The 20,598-nt window shown below is 38.6% G+C and overlaps 1 protein-coding gene across 1 annotated transcript; it reads left to right on the top strand.

Annotated features, from left to right (window-relative positions):
* Positions 1-3,514: 3,514 nt before the first annotated feature.
* pck1 (phosphoenolpyruvate carboxykinase 1 (soluble)) lies at positions 3,515-10,695 on the top strand. The gene is made up of 9 exons (XM_084425434.1): positions 3,515-3,638; positions 4,831-5,074; positions 6,158-6,342; positions 6,786-6,989; positions 7,330-7,517; positions 8,124-8,286; positions 8,663-8,887; positions 9,000-9,227; positions 9,346-10,695. The coding sequence occupies exons 2-9, from the start codon at positions 4,851-4,853 to the stop codon at positions 9,795-9,797; spliced, it is 1,869 nt and encodes a 622-aa protein (XP_084281560.1). The 5' UTR covers positions 3,515-3,638; positions 4,831-4,850; the 3' UTR covers positions 9,798-10,695.
* Positions 10,696-20,598: the final 9,903 nt, after the last annotated feature.

The raw sequence follows: 20,598 nt of genomic DNA, 5'->3' as shown, positions 1-20,598 counted from the left end.
TATAAACAACCCGCACCCGACCGACGTTTTAAACTAACCCGCCCGCAACTCGGACCGCAAAAAAAAGAAAAAGAAAATATTGTACCCGACCCGCTTCCTGACCCGCATTTTTTAAAAGTAGTAAATGCTCTTCGTTGCGTCGTTGGGAAAAAAAAGAATATAGCCTAGGCTATTCTAATTTTGTCAAGAATTATAAAAAATCGTCAATAAGCTCATAATTTGTAAATAGTCTAAATGTTTAGTTTTAACAACAATTTGAAAAAGCTGGCTATATATGGCTAAATACCTCCGGCTAATTATTTTTTTCTTCTAGTCGACTAATAGTTGTTAATTTAAGCCATTCGTGGACAAATCGCCCCTTTATATTAATTTAATTAGCCTACTTAAATAGGCTATAGCCTATGGATAATACACTCTAAAAAATGCTGGGTTGTTTTAACCCAATGTTGGGTCAAATATGGACTAACCCAATGTTGGGTTAAAAAATGCAGTTTAAAAATGGACAAATTGCATTTTGGACAAAATCAAAAATGGACAAAAATGCAATTAAAAAATGGACAAATTGCATTGGTTACATTAAAAATGTAACCCAACGGCTGGGTTTGTCCATTTTTAAATTGCATTTTTAACCCAACGTTGGGTTAGTCCATATCTGACCCAACATTGGGTTAAAACAACCCAGCATTTTTTAGAGTGTAAGCGTTATGACCGCACGCATAAAGCTTGCCACAAAGAACCAGTAATGATTATGAATGTGTCTTAGCAAGGAGACATTTAATTTTTTAGTAATAAACTGGTGTTTTCTGTGTCGCTGCAAAGATGAAGTTGACAATTCGGACTCGCCATGAATGCCAGAGAGAAATGCACATTTCATTTGGATTACATAATCAGAGAGTAGCCTATTTATTTTGGTTTGAATATTTTCGTTTAAAAGTAGATAATTGATTGATAAAACATTGATCAAAATTAAGATACAATTTATACAAAACGAAAATCTTTTAAAAAGAGTTTTCAATAAAACAAAACGTTGTCAAAATCATGTTTTACCAAAAACAGCGCAGTTGCTAGGAGGGCGCCAGCGCCTCTGCCTCTCAGCAGCTCTGCCTCGCGAGTGGATGATGAAGACGCCTAGCAATGATAGCCTATACATTAGTGGTAGTATACCTTTAGTTAAGTTATACCTTAAGAGTCTTCGTAGCGCTAATAGACAATATTTTCGGAAAATGCAGCCCAGGTATGATGCGTAATGGAGATTCCAAAGCGCTCTTCTTTGGTCAGAACCATGGAGAGCGATCGCGGATAGGTCCATATGCACCGAAACTTTTAACAATGCAACAAAATATTTAAAGAGCATCAAGCTATTAAAATCTATATTATGTATACGCACGCACAGATAATAACAATATTATTAATATATCAATATTTTTTTTATTAAGTTAAGCAGTGATTGGATAACGTTTTTTATTTTTTTATTTAACGTTTTTAATTTAAGGCCCACCCACAATTGGTCTGGCTTATCCAAAACTGGAATCCTGGCGCCGTGCCTGGTTGGTCGTGCCAGTTTTGTGGCTATCAAATAGCATCGCAAGAAGTACACATGACAAAACCAGCACTTTGGTCATCATCTTTCATTATTTCGGCAAATGTCTCCCACACTCCCACAGCTTCCACTCCCCAATCTTCACCTTTTCTCTTGCCGCCTCCATCTCTACCTGCAGACTGACCTCGTGCGTCATCGTACTTCTTGCCAGTTATTCAGCCAATAAAGTGTAGACCTATGTATTTCATTGAAAATAGTGTCTAGTAATATATAAATTACAAAGGTTTAATTGGCATCTTTATTTCAAACGACCCGACCGACCGCGACCCGAATATCATTAAAAATATTTTTGGATGACTCGTAACCGCGGGTAACCGCGGGTGACCGCAGGCACCCGCTCATTTCGGATTAACCCGCGCATCACTGGCATGCACGTGAAATGCACAGATTCACACACAAATATGTCAAAAACTAGTGAGTATCCTAGTAAATATAGTGGGTTTTGTCTTAAGTGAACGTAAACAGTTGAGAATGTAAATGCATGTGTAACAGTGTCAGTGTATTAGATCTGTGCATTCGCTCTTAAAGCGACAGCGGCCTAATATTCCTGCAGCTGTCTGCGTTTATAACGTTAATCAAACAACAAAGGACAGAAAAAATCACTCTTCACTGAATAACTTTTGGAACTTTAATGAGGATTAATTAATAAGGATGTTTACTTTACAGTGAAAAATATGCAATGTTATTTTACATTTGCTTACTTTATTAAATTTCTGTGCCTGAAAACTACTGTTAGATTCCTAAAAAAAAGCACTTTTATTTCATTTGTATCTTTGTTATGTTTATTTGTGCTTTTGCTTGTAATTTGATTATTTGTTTTTACTTTATTACTGACTCTTGTCTTTCATTTAAATGTATAATAGTTAGGCTAGTAGTTTTAGCTGTGGTGTCGGAAATTGGAATAGAGAATTATGAATTTTCACGGGTATCCAAAATGTTGGTGTCATAACTCCCTGTTTAATGGCCAGGAAAAAATGTATGTAATACATTTTCTTAAGGCAGAGCATGAGCTGATGATCTGAGATGATAAACAAGAACACAGAATATGACAGTATGAGCGTTTGCTGGATAACTGAAGCTGTTGAATAACACACAGCTGCTCATTGACTGTATTTATCACAGATTATCAGGTGTTGTTAAAGCCATCCGGTTCTTATCTTTCTGTGTTCTGCGCTCTTTGTGACTTAAGGCTTTGCATTAGAGGGTCTTTGACCAAAACAAGCACAAGTCTTCAGATAAGCCTGTCACGTACTCTTCTTATCCTGTTCTACATGTTTGAGTTTGTTTGTTTTCATCTTATGACAGTCACATAATGTCTCATTTCTCCACATGTTTCAGCATAATGTTCTTATGGCGAGCCAATTCCAGTTATACATACGGGCAACTTACACTTATAACTTTAGCTGTTCAGGTTCTCTCGAAGTTATGAACAAACGCTCTTCCAGTAACACTGAAATAAATCAAGTTTCTGATTTTGCTCTCTAGTTCACTTTATCCGAGCAGTTTAAATGTCCTCCAGATAAAGAAAACCTTTACTCATTTACAGAAAGGAAATGTTTAAAATTATTAAAGTAAGTAAGTAAGTAAGTAAAAGAAGTTGGCTGTTATAACATGATGACTGAATAATTCATCATCATAAAATGTTAACATGTGTTTTTGTTCTCGCAGAAAGTGCTGAGTGTGCGCGCGGACGAGCCTCCAGCTCACCGACCAATCAGCGCGCGAGCTGCACACGACGTCACTCCTCCTCCGTGACGTTGCATGTTCAGCTGTTGCATCACGTCGGAACGGGTCAAAGGTCGATTTAGGCTCTGGTCCGATCAGGTATTTTCCCAAACGAACAGTGAATTGATTCAATGATTAACTGAAGCCACGACATGCGTTCGTTCGGTGTGTGTGTGTGTGTGTGTGTGTGTGTTCCTCCTCCTCAGGTCAGTATATAAGACTGACTGTCACACTCATTGAGCAGAACACTGATGACCCTCCTCATCCTCACTGACTGATGAAGAGCTGCTGATTTACTTCTACAACACTTAAGGTAAACTTCTACAGTGTGCAGTGGATGAGACTGTTTTATTCTGTGTGGACAAGAATAATATTTGAGTGCAGAATTTCAAACTGGGGAAAAATCTGGAGAAAAACTGTAAAATTAGATTAAAATGAATAAAATTCATACATATATATTTCATTATAAAATATATATTTTAAAATATATTATATTGTTATATTTATATATTATAATATATAACAATATTAGTTATTAATCTGTTAAATATATTACATTTGATTAAACATTACTTTCTTAAAAATGTGAACTATTACATTATTAAGTAAATAACGCATTTAACAGTACATCAAAGTTCCAATGATTAAATGATGAACTGAAATATTTCTTAATGTTTAAAAAGGTGCAGCTTTATAAATGTTTTAAAAACGTTATGCGAACGTTAAGGGAACATTCCACTGAATCATTCTTCAAACATTATGGAACGTTACTTTTGAATGTTTTCTGAAACATTAGAGTACATTACTAAAGTAAGATGAATAAAATATAATACTGAAACTAAATAGAAACTAATTTTATAATATTAATATTTCATTGTATAAATTGGGGGTTTATAACTGATAGATATGATGATGATGTTTGGGGGTCAGTGTACGGTTCTAATTAAACAGCATGCATGATTAGAGTGAGGAAAAAAACACCCACTGAAGGCTGATGTGAGTGTGTGTGTGTGTGTGTGTGTGTGTGTGTGTGTTGCAAGGTTATTGCATTTTTAAATTTAGCATTTTTTAAATTATTTTTATTTTAATATCGTTTTCAATTTTGCTTTAAATTTCAGTTTAGTTTTTGTTAGTTTCATTAATGGTTATGTGAGTTTTAGTTTAGATAGACATCTTAATAATAAAAATAAAATAATAGTTTCAGATTGAACAAAGAACCAAATTATTACAACTTAACAGTAAAAATAAGCTCCATATTTCGCTAAACCGCCACAGCTCAGATCTTCCAACACAGTTCAGCTTATTAATAACGAAATCATTTATTTTTGCTAATAATTGTTTTATTTCAGTTAGTTTTTCAGTAACTGCTGTTAGTTTCGTTTCGTTTTAGTTTTTCATTTATTATGAATTTTTCATTTTATTTCAGTTTATGTAAATGTTTTTGACCGATAGTTGTAGTCTTGGTCTCAGGTTTGGTGTGTGAGAATAACGCTGGTGTGTTGCAGGACTCCTCGTCATCATCATCATGCCTCCTCAGCTGCAGTCTCAGAACCGGGCCGAGTCCCGAGTCCTGCAGGACGTCCCGGCGGATCTGAGTCCAGTGCTGCGAGAGTTCATCGAGAACAGCGTGAATCTCTGCCAGCCGGACTCGCTCCACATCTGTGACGGATCCGACGAGGAGAACCGGGCCGTGCTGAGTCTGCTGGAGGAACAGGGCGTCATCACACAACTACACAAGTACAACAACTGGTACGACACTCGTCCTCTCTGACAGGATAAACACAAACTCATGATAGTGAAGAGGTGAAAGTTCAACCCTCTGCTGCTCTTCAGGCATTTTTGACCTAAAATGATGACTTCTTACATGTGAAGAGCAGCAGAGGGTTAAACAGCCTTTCATCAGTGCTGGAGCACATCATAGATCAGGATCAGGTGTGACTGCAGATCAGGATCAGGTGTGACTGCAGTTTTCCAGATCAGGATCAGGTGTGACTGCAGATCAGAATCAGGTGTGACTGCAGTTTTCCAGATCAGGATCAGGTGTGACTGCAGATCAGAATCAGGTGTGACTGCAGTTTTCCAGATCAGGATCAGGTGTGACTGCAGTTTTCCAGATCAGGATCAGGAGTGACTGCAGTTTTCCAGATCAGGATCAGGATTGACTGCAGTTTTCCAGATCAGGATCAGGAGTGACTGCAGTTTTCCAGATCAGGATCAGGTGTGACTGCAGTTTTCCAGATCAGGATCAGGAGTGACTGCAGATCAGGATCAGGAGTGACTGCAGTTTTCCAGATCAGGATCAGGAGTGACTGCAGTTTTCCAGATCAGGATCAGGAGTGACTGCAGATCAGGATCAGGAGTGACTGCAGTTTTCCAGATCAGGATCAGGTGTGACTGCAGTTTTCCAGATCAGGATCAGGAGTGACTGCAGTTTTCCAGATCAGGATCAGGTGTGACTGCAGTTTTCCAGATCAGGATCAGGTGTGACTGCAGTTTTCCAGATCAGGATCAGGTGTGACTGCAGTTTTCCAGATCAGGATCAGGAGTGACTGCAGTTTTCCAGATCAGGATCAGGAGTGACTGCAGTTTTCCAGATCAGGATCAGGTGTGACTGCAGTTTTCCAGATCAGGATCAGGAGTGACTGCAGTTTTCCAGATCAGGATCAGGTGTGACTGCAGTTTTCCAGATCAGGATCAGGTGTGACTGCAGTTTTCCAGATCAGGATCAGGAGTGACTGCAGTTTTCCAGATCAGGATCAGGTGTGACTGCAGATCAAGATCAGGTGTGACTGCAGTTTTCCAGTGTTTGAGAGTTTCTCTGGTGTTCTTCAGCTGGCTGGCGCGCACAGACCCACGAGACGTGGCCCGAGTCGAGAGTAAGACGGTGATCGTGACCCCGGAGCAGCGAGACACGGTTCCTTCACCTCGAGGAGGAGGCGTCAGTGAACTCGGCCGATGGATGTCACCCGAGGAATGGGACAAAGCCATGAACCTGCGCTTCCCCGGATGCATGAAAGGTACACGAGTGTCCAGGAACCTTAAAGTCCCCCGGTAGCCAATCATTTTATCCCTTAAACTCCCTTTAACTCACCAAAATGACACATTTAAATCGTCATGCCTTAAAATATCTTGAATGTAACTCGACACCCTTGCCTCATTTAGTATACGCATTTCTATGAATATGCAAATGAGCCGCGTTTCTATGAATATGCAAATTCACCCCGCCTCCACTCACTCACTCAGCTCAGAGATCCACTGGTTGACGATCACACGTTGATCTGATTGGTTACAAGTTAGTTTGTGACGTCAGAAACACCAGCGATTTCAAAGCGTTCTCATAATGTTGAATGTAATGATACAATGTAACGTTCCCGTAATGTTTGAATAATGATAGAATGTAACGTTCTCATAATGTTTGAAGAATGATACGATGTAACGTTCCCGTAATGTACGTCCTCAGGTCGTGTGATGTACGTGATCCCGTTCAGCATGGGTCCGGTCGGGTCTCCGCTCTCGAAGATTGGCGTGGAACTGACCGACTCCCCGTATGTTGTGGCCAGTATGAGGATCATGACCCGCGTGGGCAGACCCGTTCTGAACGCACTCGGGAACGGGGAGTTCGTGAGATGCCTTCACTCTGTCGGATGCCCACTTCCCCTCAAGAGTGAGTACTAGTGAGATTCATGGATCTCTGTCTCTCTCACTCTCTCTGTCTCTCTCTCTCACTCTCACTCTCTCTGTGTCTCTCTCACTCTCTCTGTCTCTCTCTCTCACTCTCTCTGTGTCTCTCTCACTCTCTCTCTCTCACTCTCTCTGTGTCTCTCTCACTCTCTCTCTCTGTCTCTCTCTCTCTCTCTCCAAGATTCAAATAGCTTTATTGGCATGGTGAAAGAAATCTTTACATTGCCAAAGCATTAATAACACTATGCAATAAAAATAAATAAAAAATAAAATAATAATAATAATGAAAAATAAAATAAAAACTCTCTCTCTCTCTCTCTCAGAGCCGCTGGTGAATAACTGGCCCTGTAACCCGGATCTCACGCTGATCGCTCACATCCCGGACCAGAGGAGCATCGTGTCGTTCGGCAGTGGGTACGGTGGGAACTCTCTGCTGGGAAAGAAGTGTTTCGCTCTTCGGATCGCGTCTCGGATCGCTAAAGAGGAGGGCTGGCTGGCCGAACACATGCTGGTCAGTCTCAAATAAACTCACATCACATCCAGAACTCAACAGAAGTCACTCTCAGTGTAAATATATTTAATAAAAACAACATTTTAATACATTTACATGATAAAGTTTGCAATATCAAGCAGCATATATATGTATTTCTTGCAAAAACAGATACATTTGCCTAATCAGTCTGCCACCCAGTTAACACAGAACGTTCCCCTAATGTTATTTTTTGGTTATTTTTTTGGGAACCAAATACTTACGTTTGGGGAACGTTCTTTTTTGGTTTTATTTTTATGTAACAATAAAATAACGTTCCCAGAACGTTGCTGGGTGGTTACCATAAAAAATAACGTTCTGGGAACCATAAACTAACATTCTGAGAATGTTCTGGGTACCAAAAACTAACGTTATGGGAACCAAAAATTGTTAGCTGGGCAAATGCATAAATTAAAATGTTAAAACAGCAACTAAATAAATTCAAATTGAAAGTTAAGATCCGAACATCTGCAATACAACACTAAAACATTTTTCCAATGAAGATTGACAGCTCCATTAAACACTCACACTCACAGATACTGTGTTTCCTCCTATAACGAGTAACGTGAGTATGATGTGTTCCTGCAGATCCTGGGCATCACGAACCCGGCGGGACAGAAGAAGTATTTTGCGGCGGCGTTCCCGAGTGCTTGTGGGAAAACTAACCTGGCCATGCTGAAGCCTTCTCTCCCGGGCTGGAAGGTGGAGTGTGTGGGAGACGACATCGCCTGGATGAAGTTCGACACCGAAGGTACAGATAGTGGTGTTTAGTGTTCAGTGATGGTGTGTGTGTGTGTGTGTGTGTGAAGGTGTGCAACATATAAAGCCCCCCCACTAAAACCCAATAGGATTTTTAAATTGGTTTTTGGGTTATTGCAGAAAATAAGCTTTAAAAACATCCAAAAAACACACTGACTTTAATGGAAGCTTGTTTCTGCCACTGAATAAAACATTTTATAGGATGATTACGACATTTATCTCATAATTACGAGTTTACATCTCACAATTCTGACTTTATTTCTCGCAATTGCAAGAAATATATGAACGCATCATCATCTGTTTATTACTGAGAAGAAATATGCAGTTGTTTGCTCTTTGGGTTGACGTCCACTGTTGTTGTGTTGAAGGGAATCTCAGAGCCATCAACCCAGAGAACGGTTTCTTCGGTGTGGCTCCAGGAACCTCCACCAAAACCAACCCGAACGCCATGGACACCATCCGCCAGAACACCATCTTCACCAACGTGGCCGAGACCAGCGCCGGCGGGGTTTTCTGGGAAGGCATGGATGAGGATCTGCCCGAGGGAACCACACTGAAGTCCTGGAAGAATCGGCCCTGGACGCCGGAGGACGGTAATCACAATTACAATTTACTCGGTTCTGTCGCTCACGTCTCTCCGATTCTCTTCTCGACTCCGACTCGTTGAACTACGATGATAACGACTTCTCTCCGTGTCTCTTCCAGGTGAGCCGTGCGCTCATCCCAACTCGCGCTTCTGCACGCCGGCCGGCCAGTGTCCCATCATCGACCCGCAGTGGGAGTCTCCCGAAGGCGTTCCCATCGAGGCCGTGATCTTCGGTGGGCGTCGGCCCGAGGGCGTCCCGCTGGTGTACGAGGCCTTCGATTGGTCGCACGGAGTGTTTGTGGGAGCGGCCATGAGATCCGAAGCCACGGCGGCCGCCGAACACACAGGTGAGTTAATGCACTGACAGTATTGCTCATAATTAGTTCATATTAACTAATGCATTAACTAACGAGAGTGAATGAAAGTGTTGAGATAGTAAAGCAGTGTGTGTTGCTGTGTGTCCAGGTAAAGTCATCATGCACGACCCGTTCGCCATGCGCCCGTTCTTCGGCTATAACTTCGGTCAGTATCTGTCGCACTGGTTGAGCATGCAGGATCGTCCCGATGCCAAACTGCCCAAGATCTTCCACGTCAACTGGTTCCGCAAGAGCGCGTCGGGCCGGTTCCTGTGGCCCGGGTTCGGGGAGAACATCCGAGTGCTGGAGTGGATGTTCCGCAGGGTGAGTGGCGAGGCCGAAGCGATGCCCAGCGCCGTCGGGTTCGTGCCCGTCGACCTGAACCTCAGAGGTCTCCCATCGGACCTGGACCTGGATCAGCTCTTCCACATCTCAGCCCAGTTCTGGACCCGGGAGGTGGAGGAGATCCGAGCGTACTTCCAGCGCGAGGTTAACCAGGACCTGCCCGGAGAGATGGAGCGACAGCTGGAGATGCTGGAGCAGAGAGTGAGACGGCTGTGAGAAACTGCTGTACAGCCGTTCAGCAGACATCAAACTCTCACTTTAGAACTTTTCATATTTTAAGCCCTCTAATCAGTGGCTGAACCCACCATGGAATAATAAAAAAAAGGTAATTGCTACTTTTTATCTTGCAATTGTTTTTTTCTCAGAAATGTAACACTTAAACTCGGAATTCTGAGGTGAAAAAGTTTTAATTTTGAGGAAAAAAATTGGAATTCCGAGGAAAGATTTTTAATTGTAAGAAATAAACTTGGAATTCTGAGGAAAAAAGTAGGAATTGTGAGATATAAACCCGGAATTCTGAGGAAAATTTTGGAATTGTGAAATATAATCTAGGATTTCACAGGAAAAAATTGGGAATTGTAAGAAATAAACTCGGAATTCTGAGGGAAAAAAGTCAAAATAGTGAGAAATAAATTTGGAAATTCCAAGGAAAAATTCTGATTGGTAATATATAAACTTTGAATTCTGAGGAAAAAAGTCAGAATTGTGAGATATAAACTTGGAATTCCGAAGAAAAAAAATTGGAATTGTAAGATATAAACTCGGAATTCTGAGGAAAAAAGTCAGAATTGTGAGATATAAACTTGTGAAATTGTGTGAAAACAAATTCAGAAGAAGAGCTTCCACAGATGGAGCTGACAGAAGATCTGATGACATCTATGAATGAAATTAAAGGACTGTTTGATATTTAACCTTATAAATTATTGATGCAAAATGTCCAACTACATGTTCACATTTATATATTCAGCGGGAGGCTTTATGGCGGAAAACTTTAAACTGTTTGCAACCATGTCATTTTTCTAAATGTCTTAAATTATTTTTGTATTTCTATGACTTTTGATATCTAGATCTACTTATTACATCTAGATATTAATAATAAAGATATTTAAATGTACATCTAGTGTTTGTGTTTTAATCGCAGTGAGCTTTATTGTCATTGGAGACGATGGAAATGTTGTGCTACATTTATAAACGTACATATACATAAAACATACATCACATGAATACTGTACATATGCTTTGATTTACACACGTACAGAAACACATTCAGAGCAAGCAGAAACAAGAGACTTTAAGAGCGAAACAGAATCCTGTAATGAGAGCAATTATGATTTCTCACCTTTTAATACTTACTGTCATGTGTGAAATAATATTGGCAGACTAGAGACAAAATGTTTCACTGCAAATTACAAACACAAGTGTGAATTCATCAGTAGGTAATAATAACTGATGATAATGATGATAACTGATGATAATGATGATAATAACTGATGATAATTATGATAATAACTGAAACTGAAGGTTATTAAACTAATGAAGATCTCGAATACTGTATCACTACAAACAAACAGGAAAGTTAGGAAACACGAAAAAGAGAAAATGACATTTCTGAACCACATGTGAAGAAAATATGAAGAGAATCAGTCTCGTTCAGCAACAGCGATAACTATAACGATAAATAAACATTTCTAGGAATCGTTGTAAATATAAAAGAACAGCAGAGTCACACCACGACTATAACAATATCGACACAGAGGAACGATATAACAATACAAACATTATCAGCCAATCAGAATCCATCCTGCTTTAAGAGCTCGGGCATTTAAAGTGACAGACGACAAATCTGAGAATAAACGGAACGATATCGTGGACTAATATAGTTATGATCGCTTGACAAAGCCAACACACGGATGCACTAGTTTCTTCGACTAAATTTTATGCAGTGTATTTCACCAAACTCGGCTCAGACTCGAAATGCTATATCTTTTCTATCAAGACTTATAGAGTATTAAGATGTCTATCACTAGCAAAGATTATTTATTTATTTATAGTTTATTTGATAGGGACGGATACAGTGAACATATATTATCTTCTCGAAGGAATCCCATGTCAGTATCAGTGTTTATAGCCAAGGCTAACTCGCAACACGTGTCCCTAGAAGGGCTTTTTATATGAAATATTACACTAGATGGATAAATGAAACAAATAAACAGTGAATACATTAAAAGATCAGCACAGATAACACGTTTTGACATGTGCGATGCACAACTGCCAGGATTTTGTCCGTTTTTTGAAGGTAGATCGTTTAAGTCTTTATCTTTTATCTATAAGTGTACAGTCTCCACATGCACTGTAGATCTCTAACTTTGCAGTCTGTGTACTAAAACACAAAGTGGCTCTGGGGCAATAAGTCTATTCAAACATTTAAATACAAGACATATATGGCTAAAGATTCAAAAATTCATCAAATGTAAGATTTTGTGTTTAGTTCAATGAAATCTGATGGGCTTTTTATCTAAAATGTTACAAGCTCGATTATAGAGCCGTTCGAGAGGCTTTAGGGTGTTTGGCTGGACAGTGGTGAAATACGACAGCTGGGACAGAATCAGTGTACTTATAAAAGACATAAGCACATTCAAATGTTAAACTATTCCTGATCATCCTCAAACAATTTATTCTGGCCTTCATTTTTAAAGATCGGCTTTTGATGTGACTTTTAGAGTCTAATATCACTCCTAAATATTTCTCCTGTTCGATTTGTTAAATGATTTCACCTTTGATTTCAATGTTTAATTTGTTTGCTGTTGGTGTCTTTTTTATAGAAAAGCATGTTTTTGGTTTCCTTTGTATTCAGTGTCAAACAAGATCCATTTAGCCAAACTGACACTTTCTCAAGACTTTGTTAATTTACTTCGGATCACAGCAGGGTTTTTGCCGGCCGCATGAACCAGTGTCGACTCTTCGGCATACAGTACATCTGAAGCCCAACCTCGAGAAGTGTGTTCATGTACAGCTAAAGAGAACAGGCCCCAGTACAGTTCCCTGAGGGATTCCTGTCATCATTTTACATCATCAATAACAACACATTGTTCTTGACCCTGTAGATATGACTCAAACCATAAGAGTGCCTGCTCAAAAGAGGATAGTTTTGAGGTGAGGAGGCTATGATTTACGGTCTCGATAGCCTTCTTTAGGTCCAGGAACACTGCGCCCACCATATATTTCCTTTGTCAGGTGATTCTGTCTGGAACTGCACTGTTGTGGGTGCAGGAAGAGATGTGTTTCTAAATATTTAAGTAGTTGTTCTGAAACTATTTTTTCCAATATTTTAGATGCTACCGGGACTAATTGGTCGATAGTTACTGGCATCTGCAGTATTCCTGGACTTAAAGACGGGCTTAACTAGTGTTTTTTTCCAAGTATCTGGAAATTTTCCAGTTTTAATAGAGACATTAATAATTTTGGGCATCCAAACTGCAAACTGCATCCATATTGTATGTGTCTCTGGATGCAGTGGTATTAGCTTTAAAAAAAATAGCTTTAAATAGCTTTAGAGTCCCCCTGTGGTGTAAATCCAGCTTTAATGTTGTTTATGTGTCTATGTGGTGTTTTTAATAAGCTTTAAGACAAAGCATGTGTAAGTTCATAAGTCGACAGCATTGCTGAGTATTTCCTCCTTAAAACTGCAGTGAACCAAAGACAGTCTCAAACACACGCTTTGAAATCGCTGGTGTTTCTGACGTCACAAACTACCTTGTAACCAATCAGATCAACGTGTGATCGTCAACCAGTGGATCTCTGAGCTGAGTGAGTGAGTGGAGGCGGGGCTCATTTGCATATTTATAGAACTGCGAATACTTAATGAGGCAAGGGTGTCGAGTTACATTCAAGATATTTTAAGGCATGAAGACATTTTATTTCAAGGAAAAAACTTTTAAACATGTAATTTTTGTGATCAAAGATGAGTTTTAAGGGATAAAATGATTGACTACAGGGGGACTTTAAATCATGCTAACACATGACTGAAACTTTCAGACCTTTTGTCATCAAACTTTACTCATTTAGTAATCGGAGCTGGAAAACAAGGTGATTTTTCAGACTCCACTGGCAGATATTTGTTCTTGTTTTAAGCCCAAACTCACTTCGTTTACATGATTTTTTTCAGTTATCAAGACTTAATATCTTCACTCATTGTTGTTCTTCTCCAGTAAATAAATCTTGATATAAGAATGTTTAGATATTTGTGCTGGAAAATAAAACAGAAACACTGAGAAAGAGCATCATGTTTTGCAGTGTGTTGCACATATATATATATATATATATATATATATATTAGTAGAACATTCATCATCTTGAATGTTTAAATATAATGTGCGTAAAAATATATAAAGTTTAAGGCATTTACAGTGTCTCTCTGGGTGGGTTCATGACCTTCATGTGAACATTACATCACATTCACATCAATGGCAGTGACGAAGTTCATTCATACTGACGCTCGTCAAACTTGTGTAATGTTCATAAGCTCAAGCGTATTTGCTCATGCGAGTGATAATGCTGGATGAGCGACAGAACCGTGGACTTCAGCTGGAGCGTTATCTGCCGGAGCAGTGCATGCTGGGTAAATGGGGCATGTTCTCACCCTCATATAACGTCAGATAATGAGCTGCTGACGCTCAACTCGTTCTGCTGCCAATAACTGTCTTTCTAGGGAACGAGAAACATGTTGGACGGCGTCCATATAGTGGAGAAATGAGGAGACAGTGAATGTGAATCTGATCCAGGAATTCCTCATTTATTAACATACAGAATCCACTGACTGAAACTCTATTCTGAACACCTAAAAAAAACTAAAATGTATTATAAGACTAATCAACAGCTAATATAACAGCTAACAGGGAACATTCTCAGAACATTCTGGCAATCTTCTTTTAAAGTTGTGAAGAAACGCTCTTCCAGTAACATTAATAGAACGTTCATTCAAAGTTATCTGGTCTTTAATAATGTTCTCAAAACGATAGCACAAAAACATTATTTATACATCGTTTTTAACTGAAAGGTTTTAGTTGGACGTTTTTTTAAGTGTTGCTACTTGTTTCAGAACGTTCAGAAAACATTCAAAAGTAACGTTCAGAGAACATTCAAAAGTAACGATCAGAGAACATTCAAAAGTAACGTTCAGAGAACATTCAAAAGTAACGTTCAGAGAACATTCAAAAGTTACGTTCAGAGAACATTCAAAAGTAACGTTCAGAGAACATTCAAAAGTTACGTTCAGAGAACATTCAAAAGTAACAATCAGAGAACATTCAACAGTAACGTTCAGAGAACATTCAAAAGTAACGTTCAGAGAACATTCAAAAGTAACGTTCAGAGAACATTCAAAAGTAACGATCAGAGAACATTCAAAAGTAACGTTCAGAGAACATTCAAAAGTAACGATCAGAGAACATTCAAAAGTAACGTTCAGAGAACATTCAAAAGTTACGTTCAGAGAACATTCAAAAGTTCAGAGAACATTCAACAGTAACGATCAGAGAACATTCAACAGTAACGTTCAGAGAACATTCAACAGTAACGTTCAGAGAACATTCAAAAGTAACAATCAGAGAACATTCAAAAGTAACGTTCAGAGAACATTCAAAAGTAACGATCAGAGAACATTCAAAAGTAACGATCAGAGAACATTCAAAAGTAACGATCAGAGTTTTGATCATAATATATATATAAAAACGCGATTAAAGTAATAATTTTAAAGAAAAAGGGATGTTTTGTTATAGTTTTTGGAGCAAGGGCGCAATACCAACGCGCGTGACGTCACGGGATTGGTTGTCTTGCCCGAGGAACATATAGATATTTAGTGGAGGACTGACAGGGAAAGTTAAAGACAGAGACATTTAAAGATGGAAACTGGAAAGCCACATCATAAGTCATAAGGAGGGGCACTGCTGTATTGCTCCTGGTTGTAGAAATGATTTTTACAGCGTTAAAGGGATACTCCACTTTAAAATGAAAATTCTGTCATCATATAAGCCTACTCAGCCTCATGTCGTTTCAAACCTGTATGAATTGTTGTTCACCCTCATGTTGTTTCCTGCTTCACTGAAGTTGCTCCGTGTGTTTTTAATTTATCTCTATAACGATACATTAATCTGGCTATATCGATACAGTAATCTGGCTATAACATTAAACGTGTTTGTTATATATATTTTTATTAGAGTAAAAATCAGTTTACTATAATGTAACAGGGCTTGACTGACTGCTTTATTTCCACTTTAACGTTCGCATATAACCAACCACAAAACTCTCTTTCTGCAGCCTTAGTGACTTTAAAGAGACTTTAATGTTCAGCTTCTGGAATGAAGTGATGATTTGCCTGAGATGTGTGAAGCGTGTGTGTGTTGTTTAGTGCAGGTCAAACACACTGAAGACAGAGCTCTGCTGACGGAAGCCCTTCAGGAACAACATGTGTTCTGCTGTTATCCGAGAGCGTTCTGCTGTTACTCACACCTGTGGCCGACACTGGCTGGAACAGGAGTCTCACGACCTCTGAATGAACAAGATGTTCCTCTTTACTGGATAACTGAGATTCCACAACTCAGGGAACGCGTCTTATCGCAGCAATAACTGTTGAACAGAGATTTCAACACACGATCAAAGTTTACGAGCCGCTGAAGTTCAAACCAGAGACTGACTCGAGGAATCCGGTGTGAGTCGGATGATCAGATGACCCGACAGATATGTTCGAAGAACGCTTTGCTGACGTTATGAAAATATTATTTATGAACGTTAATTTTTTATTTTTTTATTTTTTTTTTTTATGTGAACGTTAAGGACACATTCCATTGAATCATTCTTTAAACATTATGGGAATGTTACTTTTGAAAGTTCTCTGATAGTTCTGAAACAATAGCATTTAAAAAACGTTAGACGAACAAACGATGTATAAATAGTGTTTTTGTGCGAACGTTTTGAGAACATTATTAAAGCCCAGATAATGAACGTCACTGGAAGAACGTTTGTTCATAACTTCTGACAACGTTCCCTGTTAGTCGCTTTTATTTCTATAGCGCTTTATACAAAATAGATTGTTTTAAATCATCTTTACAGTAATAGGCCTAACAGGTAGGCCTAAATGATACGCAAACAGAGTTCATTTCATTTCGCCATTGCTCAGCTGAAGTCAGTTCAGTGTTCAATCAATCAATAAATCATTATTATTTTTCTATTAAACACCTATAGTTAAAAAGGTCACATTTATTTTTAGGTGACGGAGTTACATTGTACTTACTCAAATGTGTAATATAAATTAACCGCATGTGCTGTAGAGTCACGGTTTGGGTCAGGCCTACTTGTTTAGGCGCATCATTTACTGTTATTATTAAGTACATAACGTGTAACTCCTTCACCTTAAAATACAATGTTATGTTAAAATTTGGCAATCATAATTATTATTATTATTATTATTATATTTTCCTACTAAACACTTATATTTAAAACATTTCAGTCATACTCTATTAAACAGACTACATTTCTGCTTTAATTACTGGTTATTTCATCAAAGCTGAATAAATAGCAATCAATCAGAACAGCCTCTAATTAGTTTATTAATTCATCGATCGACTGTAAATAGTGGAATAACTTAAACTTTAATAGCAGTTCATTTCATATAAACAACACACAAATAAAGGATTACTTATTATATATTAATTTATATTTACATTTTATTAGATCAATTAACTTATTGCTTATTAAATAATTTAATTTTTTATTTAGATATTATTAAGACCTGCTCATTATTAATTACTTAGCACTTTATTTTAATACTATTTTTTATTTGTTATATTGTATATTTCTTGTATAAATTAAAGTGTCCAAATGTCCTGAAGAGCTGTAGATGATTCTCATGTGAAGAACATGAGGAAGATCACTGATGACACGAGCCTGACATCTGCTGGACAGGAGCATGAACTGCGTCTACTGTAGCGCCACCTGCTGGAAACACCAGACTACTGAACCCTCGACGAGCGGCATCATATCTGATATGAGCTCTAGATGATGAACATGATCTGATCAACCTGTCAGTCTCCTCCAGTCCTTCTGTCTCTGATTGACAGTTTAGACTCTTTTATAAAGTAAAAGTCTTTCAGTTTAATTGTACAAACGTCCTTCAGCTCGAGTCTTTATGATCTGAAATCTGCACTGATTTTTATCAAGTAAACATGAGAATAACTTTGATATCGTTAGTAATATTTCAGCTGGACTGAAGCAGGTTTACTTGATCATCCATAATCATTTATTATAAAATTCATGAGTATCAAATATGATCCTCAGGCTTTTGAGGAAGGTTTATTTGTTCATCTCTCAATATTGCATTGCATTATGTTTTAAAACTACAGATCATAAACTAAGCATTTAAATATCATCTTACGAAGACATAATATTGGCAGATATTGATTTTTATAAGCATTTCATGTCAATATCTGCTGTAGGCCTACTATTATCAACATTTTTGCTCACTTTGAGTCTCTGAATAAAATAAAATAAATGTCCTCCATATTCTCACTATCTGAGACTATATGAGCCATAAAAGCCTGACGGATCAAATATGATCCTCAACATCAAACATGCAAACTTGTATATTTTGTCTCAGGGTTCAATAAACTGATTATTTGACACGTCAGGCTTTACAGGGTTAAAGTTGAACACAGAATACAGACGTACACAATTTACACAAAATGACAATTTAATTCACTATGGCTGTTGATGTGCTTCATATTGATATTAATTCATCATCAAACATCAACTACTGATGCATGAAAACGCAAAAGAGGAATAAAGAACAACTCAATGCATTACATATTTTATAAAAGGTTTTATTTGTTTATTTGGCAGCTAAATTGAAATGCATCAGATTGTATAACATGGTGTGTGTGAGCTAGACACTGTCCCACAGAGAAACATCCGGTAACACTTTCAGCATCTGATATAAATAAACATAAAAATAAGAGTTACATGTAAGCAGTTCTTTCTGACAACAACACGTGTGTAGATCCGAACGCAGAAGATTCCCGTTCCCAACATCAGCTGGGATCTCTAGAGGAGTTCATCCTGAAACCAGGGAATGAAGCCGATGGAAAACCTTCAGAACACACTCATCCACACACACACACACACACACTGAGAGCAACACGAGGAAGAGCGGACGTCCTGTCGTGTGTGTGTGTCGTCTCGTGCTGAAACTCTCACCAGATCACATGCATCTGAAGGCAAACACACACGGGACTGAAGGCACGTTTCTTCAGGAGCGCCGCTCGTCTTCATCAGGGAGAACATCACTCACACATCTGGCCTTTCTTTAACAAAAATGACCTTTAACAAGAAGCAACAATAACATAAAAACAACTACATATTTAATCTGCGCTAAACTACTTTATCAAAAGGCCAATAGTCGGTATATTGCAACTCTCTCCACTATCATCATCATCATCATCATCATCATCATGCATACAATGTCACTTCCTGTCAACGGCCGCCTGATTGGCTGACTGGGTCATGTGACACACTGGCATCTCGGAGGGCACACACGGTCGTCTCTGAAGGGAAGACGTGACGCTGGAGAGAGAACGACCCGCGCCGACGGGATGTGCACTTATGGAATATACATCATAGAAATGCCAAATGCATCATATATCATACGCAGCAGGAATATGGATATTACAGAAATACCAAATGCAAAAGCTAACTAGTTCGGACTTTAAGGAGCACAAGATTATATGATCTGAAATAACAAATGCATCATATATTATATCATCCAGAAATGCCAAATGCATATGAAGAAATATATGTGGAACATGTTAAAAATGCGCTAGTCTAGAATCTAAACAGAGTAAAGAAATGCATTTCGCTGATAATATGGAACTTGGTTTATAGAAATGCCAAAAGCATCATTTATAAGTGAAACATAATCATAACCAGAATGAGTCTTTCGTAGTTTCTCTCTCCAGCTGTTGACTTCCAGTTAGAAGCGTTTCTCTGGAATAAACCCGAACACGGCAAAATCCGACCCGATATTCCCCGCCGGGACGGACGAGCACAGACTGAATCATGGGAATCTGTTCCTACTTAAGAGTTTTTGGCTGGTTTCCAGTGCAAATATCTAAACATTCTTGAATCAAGATGCATTTACTAGATGAGTAAAATTACATAAGATATTATGTCCTGTTTTCCGGGGGAATTAATAAAAATCAAGTGAGTTTATGCTGAAAACAAGCAAAATGATCCGCCAATGGGGTCAGAAAAATCATGTTAATTCAAATGGAAACAAGATTCTTTTTCTGACCCCATTGGCGGATCATTTTGCTTGTTTTCAGCATAAACTCACTTGATTTTTATTTATTTCCCCAGAAAACAAGACTTAATATCTTCTGTCATTAGACTACTTTAGTAAATGCATCTTGATTTAAGAAATGTTTGATATTTGGACTGGAAACAAGACAAAAATACTGAGTAAGAAAAGCATTTTTTGCAGCGCAGGAGGTGTTCGCGAGAGTCACCGTTTGGCAGCGATTCTGATTCAGTGACTCAGCGACTCATTGATTCAGTGACTCATTGATTCAGCGACTCATTGATTCAGTGACTCATTGATTCAGTGACTCATTGATTCAGTGACTCATTGATTCAGCGACTCAGTGACTCATTGATTCAGTGACTCATTGATTCAGCGACTCATTGATTCAGTGACTCATTGATTCAGCGACTCAGTGATTTAGTGACTCATTGATTCAGTGACTCATTGATTCAATGACTCATTGATTCAGCGACTCAGTGATTTAGTGACTCATTGATTCAGCGACTCATTGATTCAGCGACTCAGTGAGTCGAGTGAATCAACTCTCTCCTGGTGGATCTCCCACAACATTCCCACGACGTGATTCCAGTTCTGCGAGCGTCGTCACACGACGGAGCGTTTGCATATTCGTTTGCGTTTGTGCTGGTTTACGGCTACAGGTGTGGATAG

This window comes from Rutilus rutilus (genome assembly GCF_951802725.1).
Source record: "Rutilus rutilus genome assembly, chromosome: 12".
Taxonomy (NCBI): domain Eukaryota; kingdom Metazoa; phylum Chordata; class Actinopteri; order Cypriniformes; family Leuciscidae; genus Rutilus; species Rutilus rutilus.
Note: the sequence above shows the minus strand (reverse complement) of the source record. Positions and strands in the feature narration are given on the sequence as shown.

What these genes read in the sequence shown, in the direction of transcription:
- pck1 (XM_084425434.1), top strand. Translation starts at nt 4,851, where the DNA reads ATGCCTCCTCAGCTGCAGTCTCAGAACCGGGCCGAGTCCCGAGTCCTG. An exon ending in CTACACAAGTACAACAACTG is followed by an intron (nt 5,075 to 6,157) that starts GTACGACACTCG and finishes GGTGTTCTTCAG; the next exon opens with CTGGCTGGCGCGCACAGACC. An exon ending in GGCGGCCGCCGAACACACAG is followed by an intron (nt 9,228 to 9,345) that starts GTGAGTTAATGC and finishes CTGTGTGTCCAG; the next exon opens with GTAAAGTCATCATGCACGAC.